Source organism: Bidens hawaiensis, unplaced genomic scaffold (genome assembly GCF_021521415.1).
Source record: "Bidens hawaiensis isolate Kalapana, Puna unplaced genomic scaffold, B.hawaiensis_p1.1 tig00031121_1, whole genome shotgun sequence".
In the NCBI taxonomy this organism is placed as follows: Eukaryota; Viridiplantae; Streptophyta; class Magnoliopsida; order Asterales; family Asteraceae; genus Bidens; species Bidens hawaiensis.
In genome coordinates this window covers 129,616-142,763 of record NW_027495219.1, presented here as the reverse complement: position 1 = coordinate 142,763, position 13,148 = coordinate 129,616, and the positions used below count along the sequence as shown (strand labels likewise).

The following is a 13,148-nucleotide window of genomic DNA, read 5'->3' as shown; positions in this document are numbered from 1 at the left end:
TTTAGTTTTAAAAAACCAAATATATTTTTAGGTGTAATAGATTAATAAGATAAACTCTAGCTACTAAAGTAATCAGAAAGTGTCCAAAATCAAATGCTCTCATTCTACATATTATGGATCGATTGTTTGTAGTTAATTTATTATTTCCGTTTTTGACTAATAGCAACCGTAATCGGAAAATCACACCCATTGATGATTTTTATGGTTCGATTTTGTTAAATCTTACTTGTTTTCATTGTTTTATCGGGTTATGCTGATTTATTATTTGGTTACGAGCAAAGAAAACCTTGTTGCTTTAATTTTAGCATTGTAGTTTACAAAAAAAATTGATTTTTTTCTGCTTTCAATGATACTTTAAACTCATTAACCCAACCCAAACCCCAATTACCCGAACCTGAAAAATGCGTGAAAGATTTGAGTTGGGTTTCAGGTCAAAATTAAAAACTTTGAAACTCAAACAACACGACCCGAATACCCAAAACCCACAAAACATCCCTAATCAACATCACATACATATGCTTAAAAAACTATCATTTTAGTTTAAAGTTATTAAAAAGGTATATGTATATGTTCACTTATCAAGTCCCTGTTGTCAATGGGCATTTTGCCTGCTCTTAAGGAAATAAAAAATTAAAAATAATTAAGAGGCCACTTTTATGTAATGTTTATGAAGTTAACGGATATTGAGTACTGAACTGTATGCAATAGTTAAATCATATTTGATTCATAAATAACAGCTGATTTAACTATTAAAATATAATCCTATTTACATAAAGTAATTATATGGCCTAAATAAATCAAAACCCCCAAAATCCAGTACGAAAAATATCCTAACTCCACCACAGCTAAAGCAATCGTAATATAAGTCTCCCTAACAAATAACTGCATACATATAAACCGATAAAGATAAATTATTAAAATACCAATTGCATATACAAACCTTGCAATCTTGGTTTTTGATAACAATGTGACCGCCCTTGCGAATCCAAGTCTTGGAAGCTCCGGCGTCAGCCTCTGATTCGAACTATTGCTCTACGACTGACATATCGAGGACGATGAAAACAAATCTGAATCAAAGAGAAGAGGATATGTGGGGGAGGGTAGTGGTGAAGTGGATTTCAGCGATGTTTGTGTGGTGGTTATATGTAGGGTTTTGGTTGTGAATATGCAAGATGACACCACTTGATACGCATATTTCTGTTTTTCACTTATGACTCTGAATTGTTGACATACAAATTTGCTTGTCATAAATCTTATAAAAATTTTAAAAATATGGCACTATATTAACGACACTCACATTTGCCTGCCATAAATCACCGCGTGTCATAGTGCGCGTGTTCGTGAAGGTCTTTTTTCTAGTAGTGGACACTTTTATTGGGTCTCCATTTCTTCAAGGTTTTCATTTCATGGGCCAAAGTGGGCTTTTACCGTACAAAATAAATGCACTGAGTATTTAATACATCGACTGTAAGCAAACAAAAACACATACATGATCCTTATAACAATATAGAATATTAGCCTACAAATTTCATTATTTATATGCAATTTTAATTATATATTATTTCAAGAAATTGGTTTAGATTTCTTAAATTTTAACTACTAACTAGTAAAATTAATATTTTAGTTATTCAACCTGTATAATATACACAGTTTCTAATTTAATTAATTGTCATTACCGGAGAATTGATTAATGGCGCCCTCAATTATGATCGAAGTGTTGCAATTTTTGTTTTCAATTAAATGTGATTATTTGAGTTACATGTTTTTTCTTTCCGTCATCTAATATTGTTTCAAAAAGCCCACAAATTTTGTTCTTGTTATAGAGAGTTTGAGCCAAAGTTGTTTCTTTTTCTAAGTTACGAAAAAATAGACAATCCCTTTTGCCGTCATTGTTCTAGGTCAGAATCTTGGTTTTAGTATGATGTTACAAAAAAAATAGACAATTCCTTTTACCGTAATTGGTTGTCGATCATTTTGTTTCTTTTTTCTTTTTGTTTCCATTTCATTGGGATACCGACGTGCTTAACTTTGAGAGACAATGAACCAAAACCGGGTTGCTAAGTTGGCTTGCAACACTTTGGGATCACTATGAAGAAATATGGATTATATGTTGATACGTACCACTAATCCCATTCTGACGTTTGATCATTGTACCCACTTTGCTTTAGTTTAGTTCTTGCAGTTGTGCATGTTTACATTATTTTCTATTTTCTATGTTTGTGGTAGTTTGTTTATTTGAATCTTTAAATACCATACACTTGCAGTTAGAATAGTTAAGAAGAAAAATGAAGTAAAATGTCTTGTTCTTTCTCTTATTTTTTTGGAGTTTGATCCACTTAACGGATTAACTATCATAAGAGATTGACCATCTTGAATCAGTTGGCATAAGCAAGCAGTTAGATCGTGGATTTTCTGGCAGGAGTTTGGACACACATCAAGAACCGAGATGGAGACTAGTTTCTTTTTTTTTGCTTTTCAATAATTATTATTCTTTGTTTTATGTTTCCTTTTTATTTAACGTGTTGACCGTGGGGAACTATTGGAATATACTCCAGTATTCAGGGTTTTATTGTCTAGCCCATGTGCCCGTTTTATCTTTATATACTGTAATCATTTATTGAATGAAACGATCAATTCAGTCTTTTACCATAACTAACATTAGCTACATGTTAAACCGCACACGTAGGTAGCCATCAATTGCTTGACAAGTTAGCTTACTGAAGAAACACTAACCGGACCCCGTGCAGATTACTGGTAACCTGGGGGTTAGATAGATGTTTCCCACGAGGGGTTAGACCCTTGGAAGATGGTTCTTCTGATAACCTGCAAAACAGACACCGTGAGCTCGTCACTGAGAAGGGGGGGGGGGGTTCCTCCTTGTGACCACCCTCCGGCGTGAGAATCAGACTAGATTGCTCTTTAAATATAAAAGTATATTAAGAGATTGCTAGAGCAGATATCAGGTATAATATGATGATAATGTAGTAAGATATGATAAGATGAGATGGTCATACCATTTGTGGTATTTATAGCCGAAGGTAGGTTTCCAAAGAGGTATGGCCGGCTGCAACAGTGTTCCTGTTCCACCAACAGTAGCCTACGCACGTGCCCTGCTGGTAGTTGGTGGGTAGGTAGCGGCTGATAGCGACCAGGCCTGCTGTATACTATTCCTGTTCCACCAACTGACGGCTACGCACGTGGTATGGCAGTAGTTGGTGAGTAGGCAGCGGCTAATAGTGACATACAGTGCAGGAGCATGCTGCTCGCCATACTGTTGTCAATAAGCTGTCGTATCTTTAGTAGATCTTTTTCCCATACCTCGTCAGGTACAGTACAGAAGATCTTCCTGTATCGTACGGACTGGCTTATTTGGGCGGGAGTATTCCCCCTCCCGCCCTTGTGCGGGATAGTTCCCGGCTTCGCTCATTCCTTCAGGTGACACTGAGTGATTGAGAGCTAAGTGCCTTGTGCGTGTAGCCCTGCTGCGCGGGTGGCCTTCCCTGATGGCTTGTATCCGAGGCTGCGGGGACAGGCGGAGTCCTTCACCATCGGGAGGCATTTCCTGCGGGACCAGCTTGCGTACTGCGCGTAAGGACGTCACGTCTCTGAGCATGGCTGGTCCTGCGGATCCAGTTGGTTTCTGCGCAGACGTCCCTCTTCAAGGTGAGTCTTGCGGGTCCAACTAGGCTCTGCTGGGACCTACCTTTTCAAGTCCCCCCAGTCCAATGTTCTTCTCATGAGTGTAATAAAGTGAGGTGAACTTTTGGACTTTAAGCAGAGGGTTTTGAAAAGAGGTTTTTTTAAGGTTTTCCATGGGGATTCTTCCCGCGGAAGTCCTTGCCACTTGCAGAAATTCCCGAGTTTCCTGCTTGGTCTTTGGGTATGATGCGGGCAGGTCTGTAACCTCCTCGCAAGTCAGGAGCGTTGAGTCCCACTTGTGTGGTCTTTCCATGAGGTTTTGGTAGTTTTGAACATAGTGATCAATTATGTTAAAACCATCAATTCCATCCTGGAGCTTCCAACGTAGTTCTCGACGTTCCCGCTATGCGGGGATGTTATTTTCGTTCCGCAAGCATTGCCCAGAAGATCCTTCTTGGTTTCAATTCCCAGCGGAGCGCTAGGTATGTGAAGGGTTTTGCCTTAACACTGTACCTGCGCTCGTCTTACGGTTACTTTACTTCCAAGGTATTCCTGGCGTCAATTCCCTGCGGGTGCTAGGTATGTGAAGGGTTTTGCCTTTACACTGTACCCGCACCCGTCTTATAGTTACTTGGTTGCCGAGGTACTTGGCTTCAATTCTCTGCGGGTGTTAGGTATGTGAAGGGTTTTGCCTTTACACTGTACCCGCATCCGTCTTACGGTTACTTGTTTGCCAAGGTTTACTTGGCTTCAATTCCCTGCGGGTGCTAGGTATGTGTAGGGTTTTTCCTTTACACTGTACTCGCACCCGTCTTATGGTTACTTGTTTGCCAAGGTTTTACTTGGCTTCAATTCCCTGCGGGTGCTAGGTATGTGAAGGGTTTTGCCTTTACACTGTACCCGCATCCGTCTTATGGTTACTTGTTTGCCAAGGTAAGGGGTATTTTCCCGCTTACTTTTTAATATTTTCAATTTTTGAATTTTGAAATTCGAAAGGTTGGTGGAAAGATAGGAACAGTCCAAACCTCTGAAACGTCGTGCGACAGTTTCTTCTGACTGTGTCAGGACGTGCAGGAAGTTATGGTGACGTGACATTATATGGTCATTCCAGATGCTTTTTATGGCGCGTGGGCGCGATTTTTCGGGCGCGTGGCCGCGAAATTACTGGCACACGTCCTGTCAACAGCTGTTGCCAGCCTGCTTTTTGCCACGTGTCATAGTTTCATTGCACCTTCGATTTCTCTCTCCTCCGCATTAAATTCACCGCATTAATTGCGATTAGTATATAAAGGGGGAGAGGCCTCTTTGTAATCCACACTTTCACCTTTCTTCTTCTTCTTAGTGATTTCCGGCAAATACTCCCCTTTTCAGGCAAGCATTTTCCCGAAATCACTTTCTTCTTTCTGCAAAATGTCTTCCCATGATGCTGAAGCTGTAGCCGACGATAGGAGTACTGCTGGCGAGTGCCAGTGTGCTCTACCTGTCGATCAGTACCAGTACATCGTCAGGAAGTTCATGCTTGAGTCTCTTGAGCCTGAGTTTCCTGAATCCCACCAGACTGTGTACGATGCCCCCAGTGGCAAGATCGGGGTATATGCTGCATTCTTTGTCTATGGGAACCTTAGGTTTCCCTTAACAAAGTTTGTGTACCGTGTCCTGGAGAGGCACGGTGTGCACCTGACCGAGGTGCATCCGATGGCGATTGCCAAGGTCCGGCACTTCGAGTGGGTGTGCCGGATTCTGGGTATTGAGCCCTACGTGGACCGCCTGATGACCTTCTATACTTGGAGGTGCGTCCAGGGGTGGTACACCCTGACAACCCGTATTAAGGGTTTGAAGATCTGCGTGACCGAGCGCAGTCTCCGATCGTGGAAGCGGGAGTTCTTCTACATTTCTGCCCGCGCCATTCCCATTGCCATGAAGTTTAAGAAGGGGCAAGCGCTTCCGAGCCTTCACGCTTCCAGCTACCAGGAGGCGGAGTGGTTCGCGAAGATATCCCGGGTCCAATCTCCGGTTTACCGGTTTGCGGAGTCCGGGATGGTGATGCTGGGGATGAGCCGGGTATGGAAGGATGCGTCCCGGTTTCCCATCCTTCTCGAATACGGTTTGAACTCTATTCCTTATGGTATGTCTTGTCTTTCTTGCTGATATTAGTTTATTTTCTAACTGTTTCTTTTCTTTCAGAGGGGAATAATTTGGAGTCGCTCCTGTTCCCGCGGGAAGCTGACGGTCCCGTGCGGGTGGGCACTCGTGCTCTGGACGACAATGAGTTGCCCATCCTGGAGCAAACGGCGGATCGGTTTGTGGAGGTCTATCCGCCGGGCCAAGAGATCCTGAGCCACCGGCGGCCAGGTAAGGCGATATTCTATCCTCAACCCCTCAATGCTGTACCCGCTGCTGGATTTCCTTACATCCTGTCTTCTTCTGAGGAATCCGCAGATGGTCCTCCCCTTGTGCGGAAGAAGAAGGCTGCCGGAGGGAAAGGAAAGGAGAAGGTGGCCTCCACGGCTGATCCGGTGCTTCTATCTGACACCGAGTCAGATAGTGAAGAGGTGGCGGGGAACCCCGGTGGTGAGAAGACCACTGCTCCGGAGGCTACGACTGTTACCTCCGGAGAACCAATGACGACGACGGTGACCGGCGTCAAGAGACCGGCCCCATCGGGCTTGTCCCCGCCCCTCCGTACGTTCAGGCTCAAGAAAACCCGTAAGTACAAACATTCTTCTTTTTGTAGATTTATCATACTTCATAAATTTATTAACACTTATCTTCTTGTGCAGGCGTGGATGTTGACGCATTCCAGGGTGAAGTACCGAGTAGTACCTCTCCGCCGATGACGGTAGGCTTGGTCAGCCTACCTGAGGCGTCGACCCAGGCGCCTGCGCCTGGTCCCGCTGGTTCAGTTGCTCACTCTGAGCCGACTGTTCCAGCCGAGTTTACGCCATCGCCGGCCGTGAGTGCGATTTTTACGGCGTCCTTCACCGAGCCGGCGGTTACGATTGCTGCGGATTCTGCGGCAGCGACTGCGGCGGCTGCCACCATGCCCCCGCCACCGGCACCGATGGCCGGCCCATCAGGTACGCATGGGAGTACTCGCCAGTCTTTGCCACCTTCCCATCTGCCTGACCTTTTGGATGGGTTTCCTTTGGGTTCAGGTGATGGGTTCGGCGGCTATCGGCCTGTTATAGACCCTACAGGTGCGTAGGGTTCCTTTGGCCCTTTTTAACTTATTTTTATCATCTTTTCCTAACTGCTTTTTTGTTTTTTGCAGTGTCGGATTCCAATGAAGTGTGTTCCGCGATGGAACATACGCCGAGGAACAACCCTTCGCACCCCTGTGGAGTGCGTGGAATGGGCTCGCCACGCTGCTCCCCATGGTGCGTTGGGGGAAGCCATGGCTAGCTACCAGGAGGGTAGGCTAACCAATGAGCTTCGGGTTCTCCAAGCCCGGATGCAGCCGCGCGTCGAGCTGCTTTGTCGTGAAAACGACAAGTTGAAAGCAGCTCGCGCCAAGGACGTATCTCAGGCGCGGGCTCTTCGGGAGGAGAACCAACGGTTGGCCGCAGCTGCTGCGGAGAAGGAGAAGGCCTTCAAGGCCCTCGAGGTTGAAGTTCAAGCGCGACTCGAGGCCCGCTCCAAGGCTGCCCAAGCTGTTAACGAACAGCTTCGGCTGGCTAAGGAGACTGCGAGGAACGCAACTGAGAGGGCCACCAAGGCTGAGGCCGTTGCTGAGCCTTTACGCGTGGAGAACGAGGAGCTCAAGGCCAAATTAGAGGCTCTCCAACGTGCTCATGATGCCTTGTCCATGGAAGATGCCAAGAAGCTCCAAGAGATCCTGGACCAGAGGGGCGTGCTTGACCACACCGAGCGGAAGCTTAAGGGCGTTGAAGAGGCTGCTGCAAAGGAAGTGCAACTTGCCAACCTCAATAAAAGCGAAGCCGAACGCGCCTGTACCCAAGCCCTGGTTGCCAAGGAATGGCTTCTTCGAGAAGCGTTGCCTCAGGTATTTTAGCTTTACGTCTTCACGCTTTCCTTTGTACATAGAAAAGGTGTGACACTTGTATTTTCTTTGTAGGTTGTGCATCGGGTCTTCTCAGAGACATCCTACGACGATGCTATGAGTGCAGCCCTCAATGCTTCTCACGAGGATGGGGAACGGGCTGGCTTCCTGCTTGGTCTAGGGTTCGTTGAGAAAGGCTTCCCGCCTTCCAACTTCCCTTTGTACAATGTTGATACTGAAGCCATATATGACCAGGCAGTAAATCAATACGCCGCCTTCCCGCATCCAGTGGTGGAGAAGGTGAACCAAGTAGCTGCTGCTGATGATGGGTTAGCTGTCCTTAAAGCCTTCCTCGAACCGCCCCGTTCTTCTGATGGGGCGGGTCCAAGTGGAGGCGGCCCTGAGGCTTGATCCCGAAGATCCCTTCCCATTGCTAGGATAGTCTTGTACGGATGTATTTATTTTTCTTTTCGTAGGCGGGTAGTTACCCGGCCATTCTTGTAATAATTCATTTGTGAAATATTAATCTTTTTGCGTATAAGATTGTTATTTCCTTCTTTGGGTTCCTTGCTTTATAAACTTATGACTTGCATATTTAGTTTAAATTAGCAATTTTCCAAGTGTTTAGAATATGTTAACCTGTTGAACGTGGTTGATAATGGGTTAAAGTTTTGCTTCCTCTTTCGTGATTGTGCGGTTAGAACCGTCACTTGCACTTAGTAGGATGGCTAAACTTTAACCTTCATCTGACCTGCGTGTAGGTTTTCCTCATCTTTTGAGGATAAGTTAACCTTTGAACGTGGTTGATAATAGGTGTGAAGTTTTGCTTCCTCTTTCGTGATTGTGCGGGTAGAACCGTCACTTGCACTTAGTAGGATGGCAAAACTTTACCCTTATCTGACCTGCGTGTAGGTTTTCCTCATCCTTTGAGGATAAGTTAACCTTTGAACGTGGTTGATAATAGGTGTGAAGTTTTGCTTCCTCTTTCGTGATTGTGCGGGTAGAACCGTCACTTGCACTTAGTAGGATGACAAAACTTTACCCTTATCTGACCTGCGTGTAGGTTTTCCTCATCCTTTTTAAGAATTGTTTTGAACCGTTCGACGCGCGGTTGTCAATAGGTTAGTGTTCAGTTTCCTTTAATGATTCATGCGGATAGACCGGCACTTTCATTTGATGGGATAATTGAACTCTTCCCCTTCAACTGACCTGCGTGAAGGTTTGCCACGTTATTGGGTTCGTGCGGGTAGGACCGCCTTCCCACGCAACGACTTCACGTAATGTGTGCCGTCACCAGTGTTGCATAGTTTAACCGTTCGACGCGCGGTTGTTGATAGGTTTTTATTCAGTTTCCTTTAATGATTCATGCGGATAGACCAGCACTTTCATTTAATGGGATAATTGAACTCTTCCCCTTCAACTGACCTGCGTGAAGGTTTGTCACGTTATTGGGTTCGTGCGGGTAGGACCGCCTTCCCACGCAATGACTTCACGTAATTAAGCGGTGAAAACCGGCATATTAGTGTTCAGAAAAGTATAAATGTAAAATCATCAGCTTCGATGTTCTTAAAGAGAATCATTTCCATTAGAAGTGGCTCTTGGCCTTTTCTTTACAAATTGGAATTGATTTACATGCAAACTGTGTAAATGAGCTCCCTTCCATGTTGGGATGGGAATGCCATCGAGCCGATACGCACCTGGTTCGGGATCTCGTTCTTTACGCAGCATGTAGTCTCGATGTTGAAGCCGGAATTTTGCTTCGTGTTTTCCCCAGCTGGGGTTCTATACGCATCCGCCTGCTCAGCCTTTATTGCGCAACGAGGTGCGCGAGCGTCCCATCTCTGACAAATGCTTCGACCATGTCTTTTACGTCTGTGCATTCTTCAGTGTTGTGGCCTTTTGTCTTGTGAAAGTCACAGTATTTGCTCCGATCAGCATCGTGACGATGTCGGATTATTGGAGGCTTTGGCCACAAGCTCTTCAGTGGCGAATATCTCAGCGACGCTTTTGCTGAGCGGCGTCCATCTGGAGTTCCGGTGCGGGTGTGCATTATCCCTTCCGCCCAATCGATGTTGCAAGCCGGATGAGGTGTCAAAGTTTACCCTTGACTGCCAAATTCCTTGCTTCCGCTTTTTATTTAGTCGGGCGGTGAGGACGTTGTCTTCTCTCGTCTTCTGAGTGTAGAGGTTTGTGCTCTGTGGGAGATCTCTACCCAGTTGCTTCTCCGTTTCCGCATAGCGTTTTGCTGCTGTCATGATGGCATCCCATGTGGATGGCATGCCATCTTTACCCGTTAGGGTGCGGATGAGCTCTGGGTCATGCGCGCCCTGGATGAAGGCAGCGCGAACAAGATCTTCGCTGATATTGCCCAAACTTAGCTTCTTTGAGTTGAAGCGAGTGATGAAGTTTGGCAGAGATTCATCTTCTTCTCGTATGCATTTGAGGATTGTCCATTGCTCCTCGGTATACTTCCGTTGCTGGCTGAAGTGTTGACTAAACTTCTGCTGGAAGTCTGCCCAGTCGTAGATGTGGTTGACCGGTAGACGATCAAACCAAGCTCTAGCAGCCCCAACAAGCGTCATTTGGAACATGTAACACCACGTGGGTTCCGTCCAATTGCTGACGGTTGCCCCTGCTATGAACCTGTTCAAATGATCGTCTGGATCAGATATACCGTCATATGTGCCTATGTTAGGCATTTGTTTGGCACTCCTTGGGGCGATTGCTTCCGCAATGTCCCTTGCAAATTTGGACGTTCCCGCATTTTCTACATTTGGTCTGAACGTTTTGGAGAAGTCTCGTGGACTTCCACCTATGCTTTTTGGTTTGAAGGCTTGTCCAAAATGCCTTTTCGGTTGGGATTCCATTTCCTTACGCTTCCCTTTTGCCTTATGGCGAGGGTTCGCGTCGGAGTCGGATTCCTCCGAGTCATCCTCCCAGTATTCGAGTTCGTCGGCCTGTTGTACGGAACGCAAGCGTTCGTCCAACTCAACCTGGAATTCTTTTTGTCGTGCCTCCGCCCATGCCTTAACTTCATCGAGAGTTTGGCGGGGGAGTCTTCGTTTCTCAAGCTGGGTATCAGTGGATCCCAGTAGGCGATCATTTACTGCACTTGCCCCAGCCTGAGTAACTGGGGTAGTGTTCGTAAAATTTACTTCACTTGCCCCGGCTTGGGTAACCGGGGTAGTGTTTGTAAAAACTGTGTTACCGGCGTTCATCCCAGTAGCTGGGGTTGTGGTTACCGGAATTTCTCTAACCATCTTTGTAGAAGTTTGAAAAAACTGGAGAAAAATAAAGTTCTAGCTTTATGCACGGATGGCGCCAATGAAGAAACACTAACCGGACCCCGTGCAGATTACTGGTAACCTGGGGGTTAGATAGATGTTTCCCACGAGGGGTTAGACCCTTGGAAGATGGTTCTTCTGATAACCTGCAAAACAGACACCGTGAGCTCGTCACTGAGAAGGGGGGGGGGGGGTTCCTCCTTGTGACCACCCTCCGGCTTGAGAATCAGACTAGATTGCTCTTTAAATATAAAAGTATATTAAGAGATTGCTAGAGCAGATATCAGGTATAATATGATGATAATGTAGTAAGATATGATAAGATGAGATGGTCATACCATTTGTGGTATTTATAGCCGAAGGTAGGTTTCCAAAGAGGTATGGCCGGCTGCAACAGTGTTCCTGTTCCACCAACAGTAGCCTACGCACGTGCCCTGCTGGTAGTTGGTGGGTAGGTAGCGGCTGATAGCGACCAGGCCTGCTGTATACTATTCCTGTTCCACCAACTGACGGCTACGCACGTGGTATGGCAGTAGTTGGTGAGTAGGCAGCGGCTAATAGTGACATACAGTGCAGGAGCATGCTGCTCGCCATACTGTTGTCAATAAGCTGTCGTATCTTTAGTAGATCTTTTTCCCATACCTCGTCAGGTACAGTACAGAAGATCTTCCTGTATCGTACGGACTGGCTTATTTGGGCGGGAGTATTCCCCCTCCCGCCCTTGTGCGGGATAGTTCCCGGCTTCGCTCATTCCTTCAGGTGACACTGAGTGATTGAGAGCTAAGTGCCTTGTGCGTGTAGCCCTGCTGCGCGGGTGGCCTTCCCTGATGGCTTGTATCCGAGGCTGCGGGGACAGGCGGAGTCCTTCACCATCGGGAGGCATTTCCTGCGGGACCAGCTTGCGTACTGCGCGTAAGGACGTCACGTCTCTGAGCATGGTTGGTCCTGCGGATCCAGTTGGTTTCTGCGCAGACGTGCCTCTTCAAGGTGAGTCTTGCGGGTCCAACTAGGCTCTGCTGGGACCTACCTCTTCAAGTCCCAGCAGGGTTTTATTTTTTTTTGCTTTTCAATAATTATTATTCTTTGTTTTATGTTTCCTTTTTATTTAACGTGTTGACCGTGGGGAACTATTGGAATATACTCCAGTATTCAGGGTTTTATTGTCTAGCCCATGTGCCCGTTTTATCTTTATATACTGTAATCATTTATTGAATGAAACGATCAATTCAGTCTTTTACCATAACTAACATTAGCTACATGTTAAACCGCACACGTAGGTAGCCATCAATTGCTTGACAAGTTAGCTTACAAAAAGCTGGGCGATTGGTCATTGTCATTGTTATTATTATTATTATTATTATTATTCGATGACTTGTCTTAACTAAGCATCCGTTGGGCTTACGAGTGAGCATTTCTGGACTTCCAACTTGCACTCGTTGGATAGTTTCTTAGCCTTCCTAAACATCTGCGCCACAGCCACTCCACCTTGTGGTTGTACTGCTTCGTTAAATAACTGTTGGATTGCATCACACTGGCACTGCTCATTCACTTGCTTTAGCTGGCGACAACATTGTTCCAGGTGTTGCGCTTGCTGTTGCTGAAATGGTCTCCCCACCATTTTATCGAAAATGATCCCTTGAGTGAGGTGCATCTTGCAGTGGTTCAGCTGCTGGATTGGGATCCTGGCCGTCCGGGCACCATGGCCATTGTAATTTGTATTGGAAATGCCGTCACATATACAAAGGCCATTGTATTTTGTAGGAAAACTGTTGGAAATGCCATCCATTATCAACCCACGGTTGGAAATGCTACGGGTGACAATGGTGGTTTTGTAGGCAGACCCTACAGAAACTGCAATGGCCATGAAGGCGAGTGCGAAAAGTACAAGTTTTTCCATAGTTGTAATATACTTGATGGTTGCTAGTGGTGAAGTTAGGAGGTTGATTTATACTATAAGAAGTGGATTTGCATGGGAAGCACGTAGAGAGGATGCAGGTTGATTGTTGCTGGTGGCGGAGCATGAGAAACACGTGTGATGAGGGATGAAGCAAGTGGAATAATATATATGTTCCTCTTTTGTTTTGGCATACACGTACCTACTCATCTTAATTTGGATGCTTATGTTACTTAACAGTTATATACTATGCTAATTAATTGTGGCGATTGGTTAGTGATTGCATGGAAAACACGTGGAGAGGATCGATGCGGAAAGGGTTGATAAGAAT

At 45.7% G+C, this 13,148-nt stretch overlaps 1 protein-coding gene across 1 annotated transcript; it reads right to left on the bottom strand.

The window, feature by feature from the left end:
- Positions 1-12,108: 12,108 nt before the first annotated feature.
- On the bottom strand, positions 12,109-12,820 carry LOC143581629 (2S seed storage albumin protein-like). Its single transcript, XM_077064377.1, has one exon. The coding sequence runs from the start codon at positions 12,818-12,820 to the stop codon at positions 12,305-12,307; it is 516 nt and encodes a 171-aa protein (XP_076920492.1). The 3' UTR covers positions 12,109-12,304.
- Positions 12,821-13,148: the final 328 nt, after the last annotated feature.

Bases quoted from the DNA above. Each gene is read 5' to 3' on its own strand.
- LOC143581629 (XM_077064377.1), bottom strand. From the start codon at position 12,820: ATGGAAAAACTTGTACTTTTCGCACTCGCCTTCATGGCCATTGCAGTT.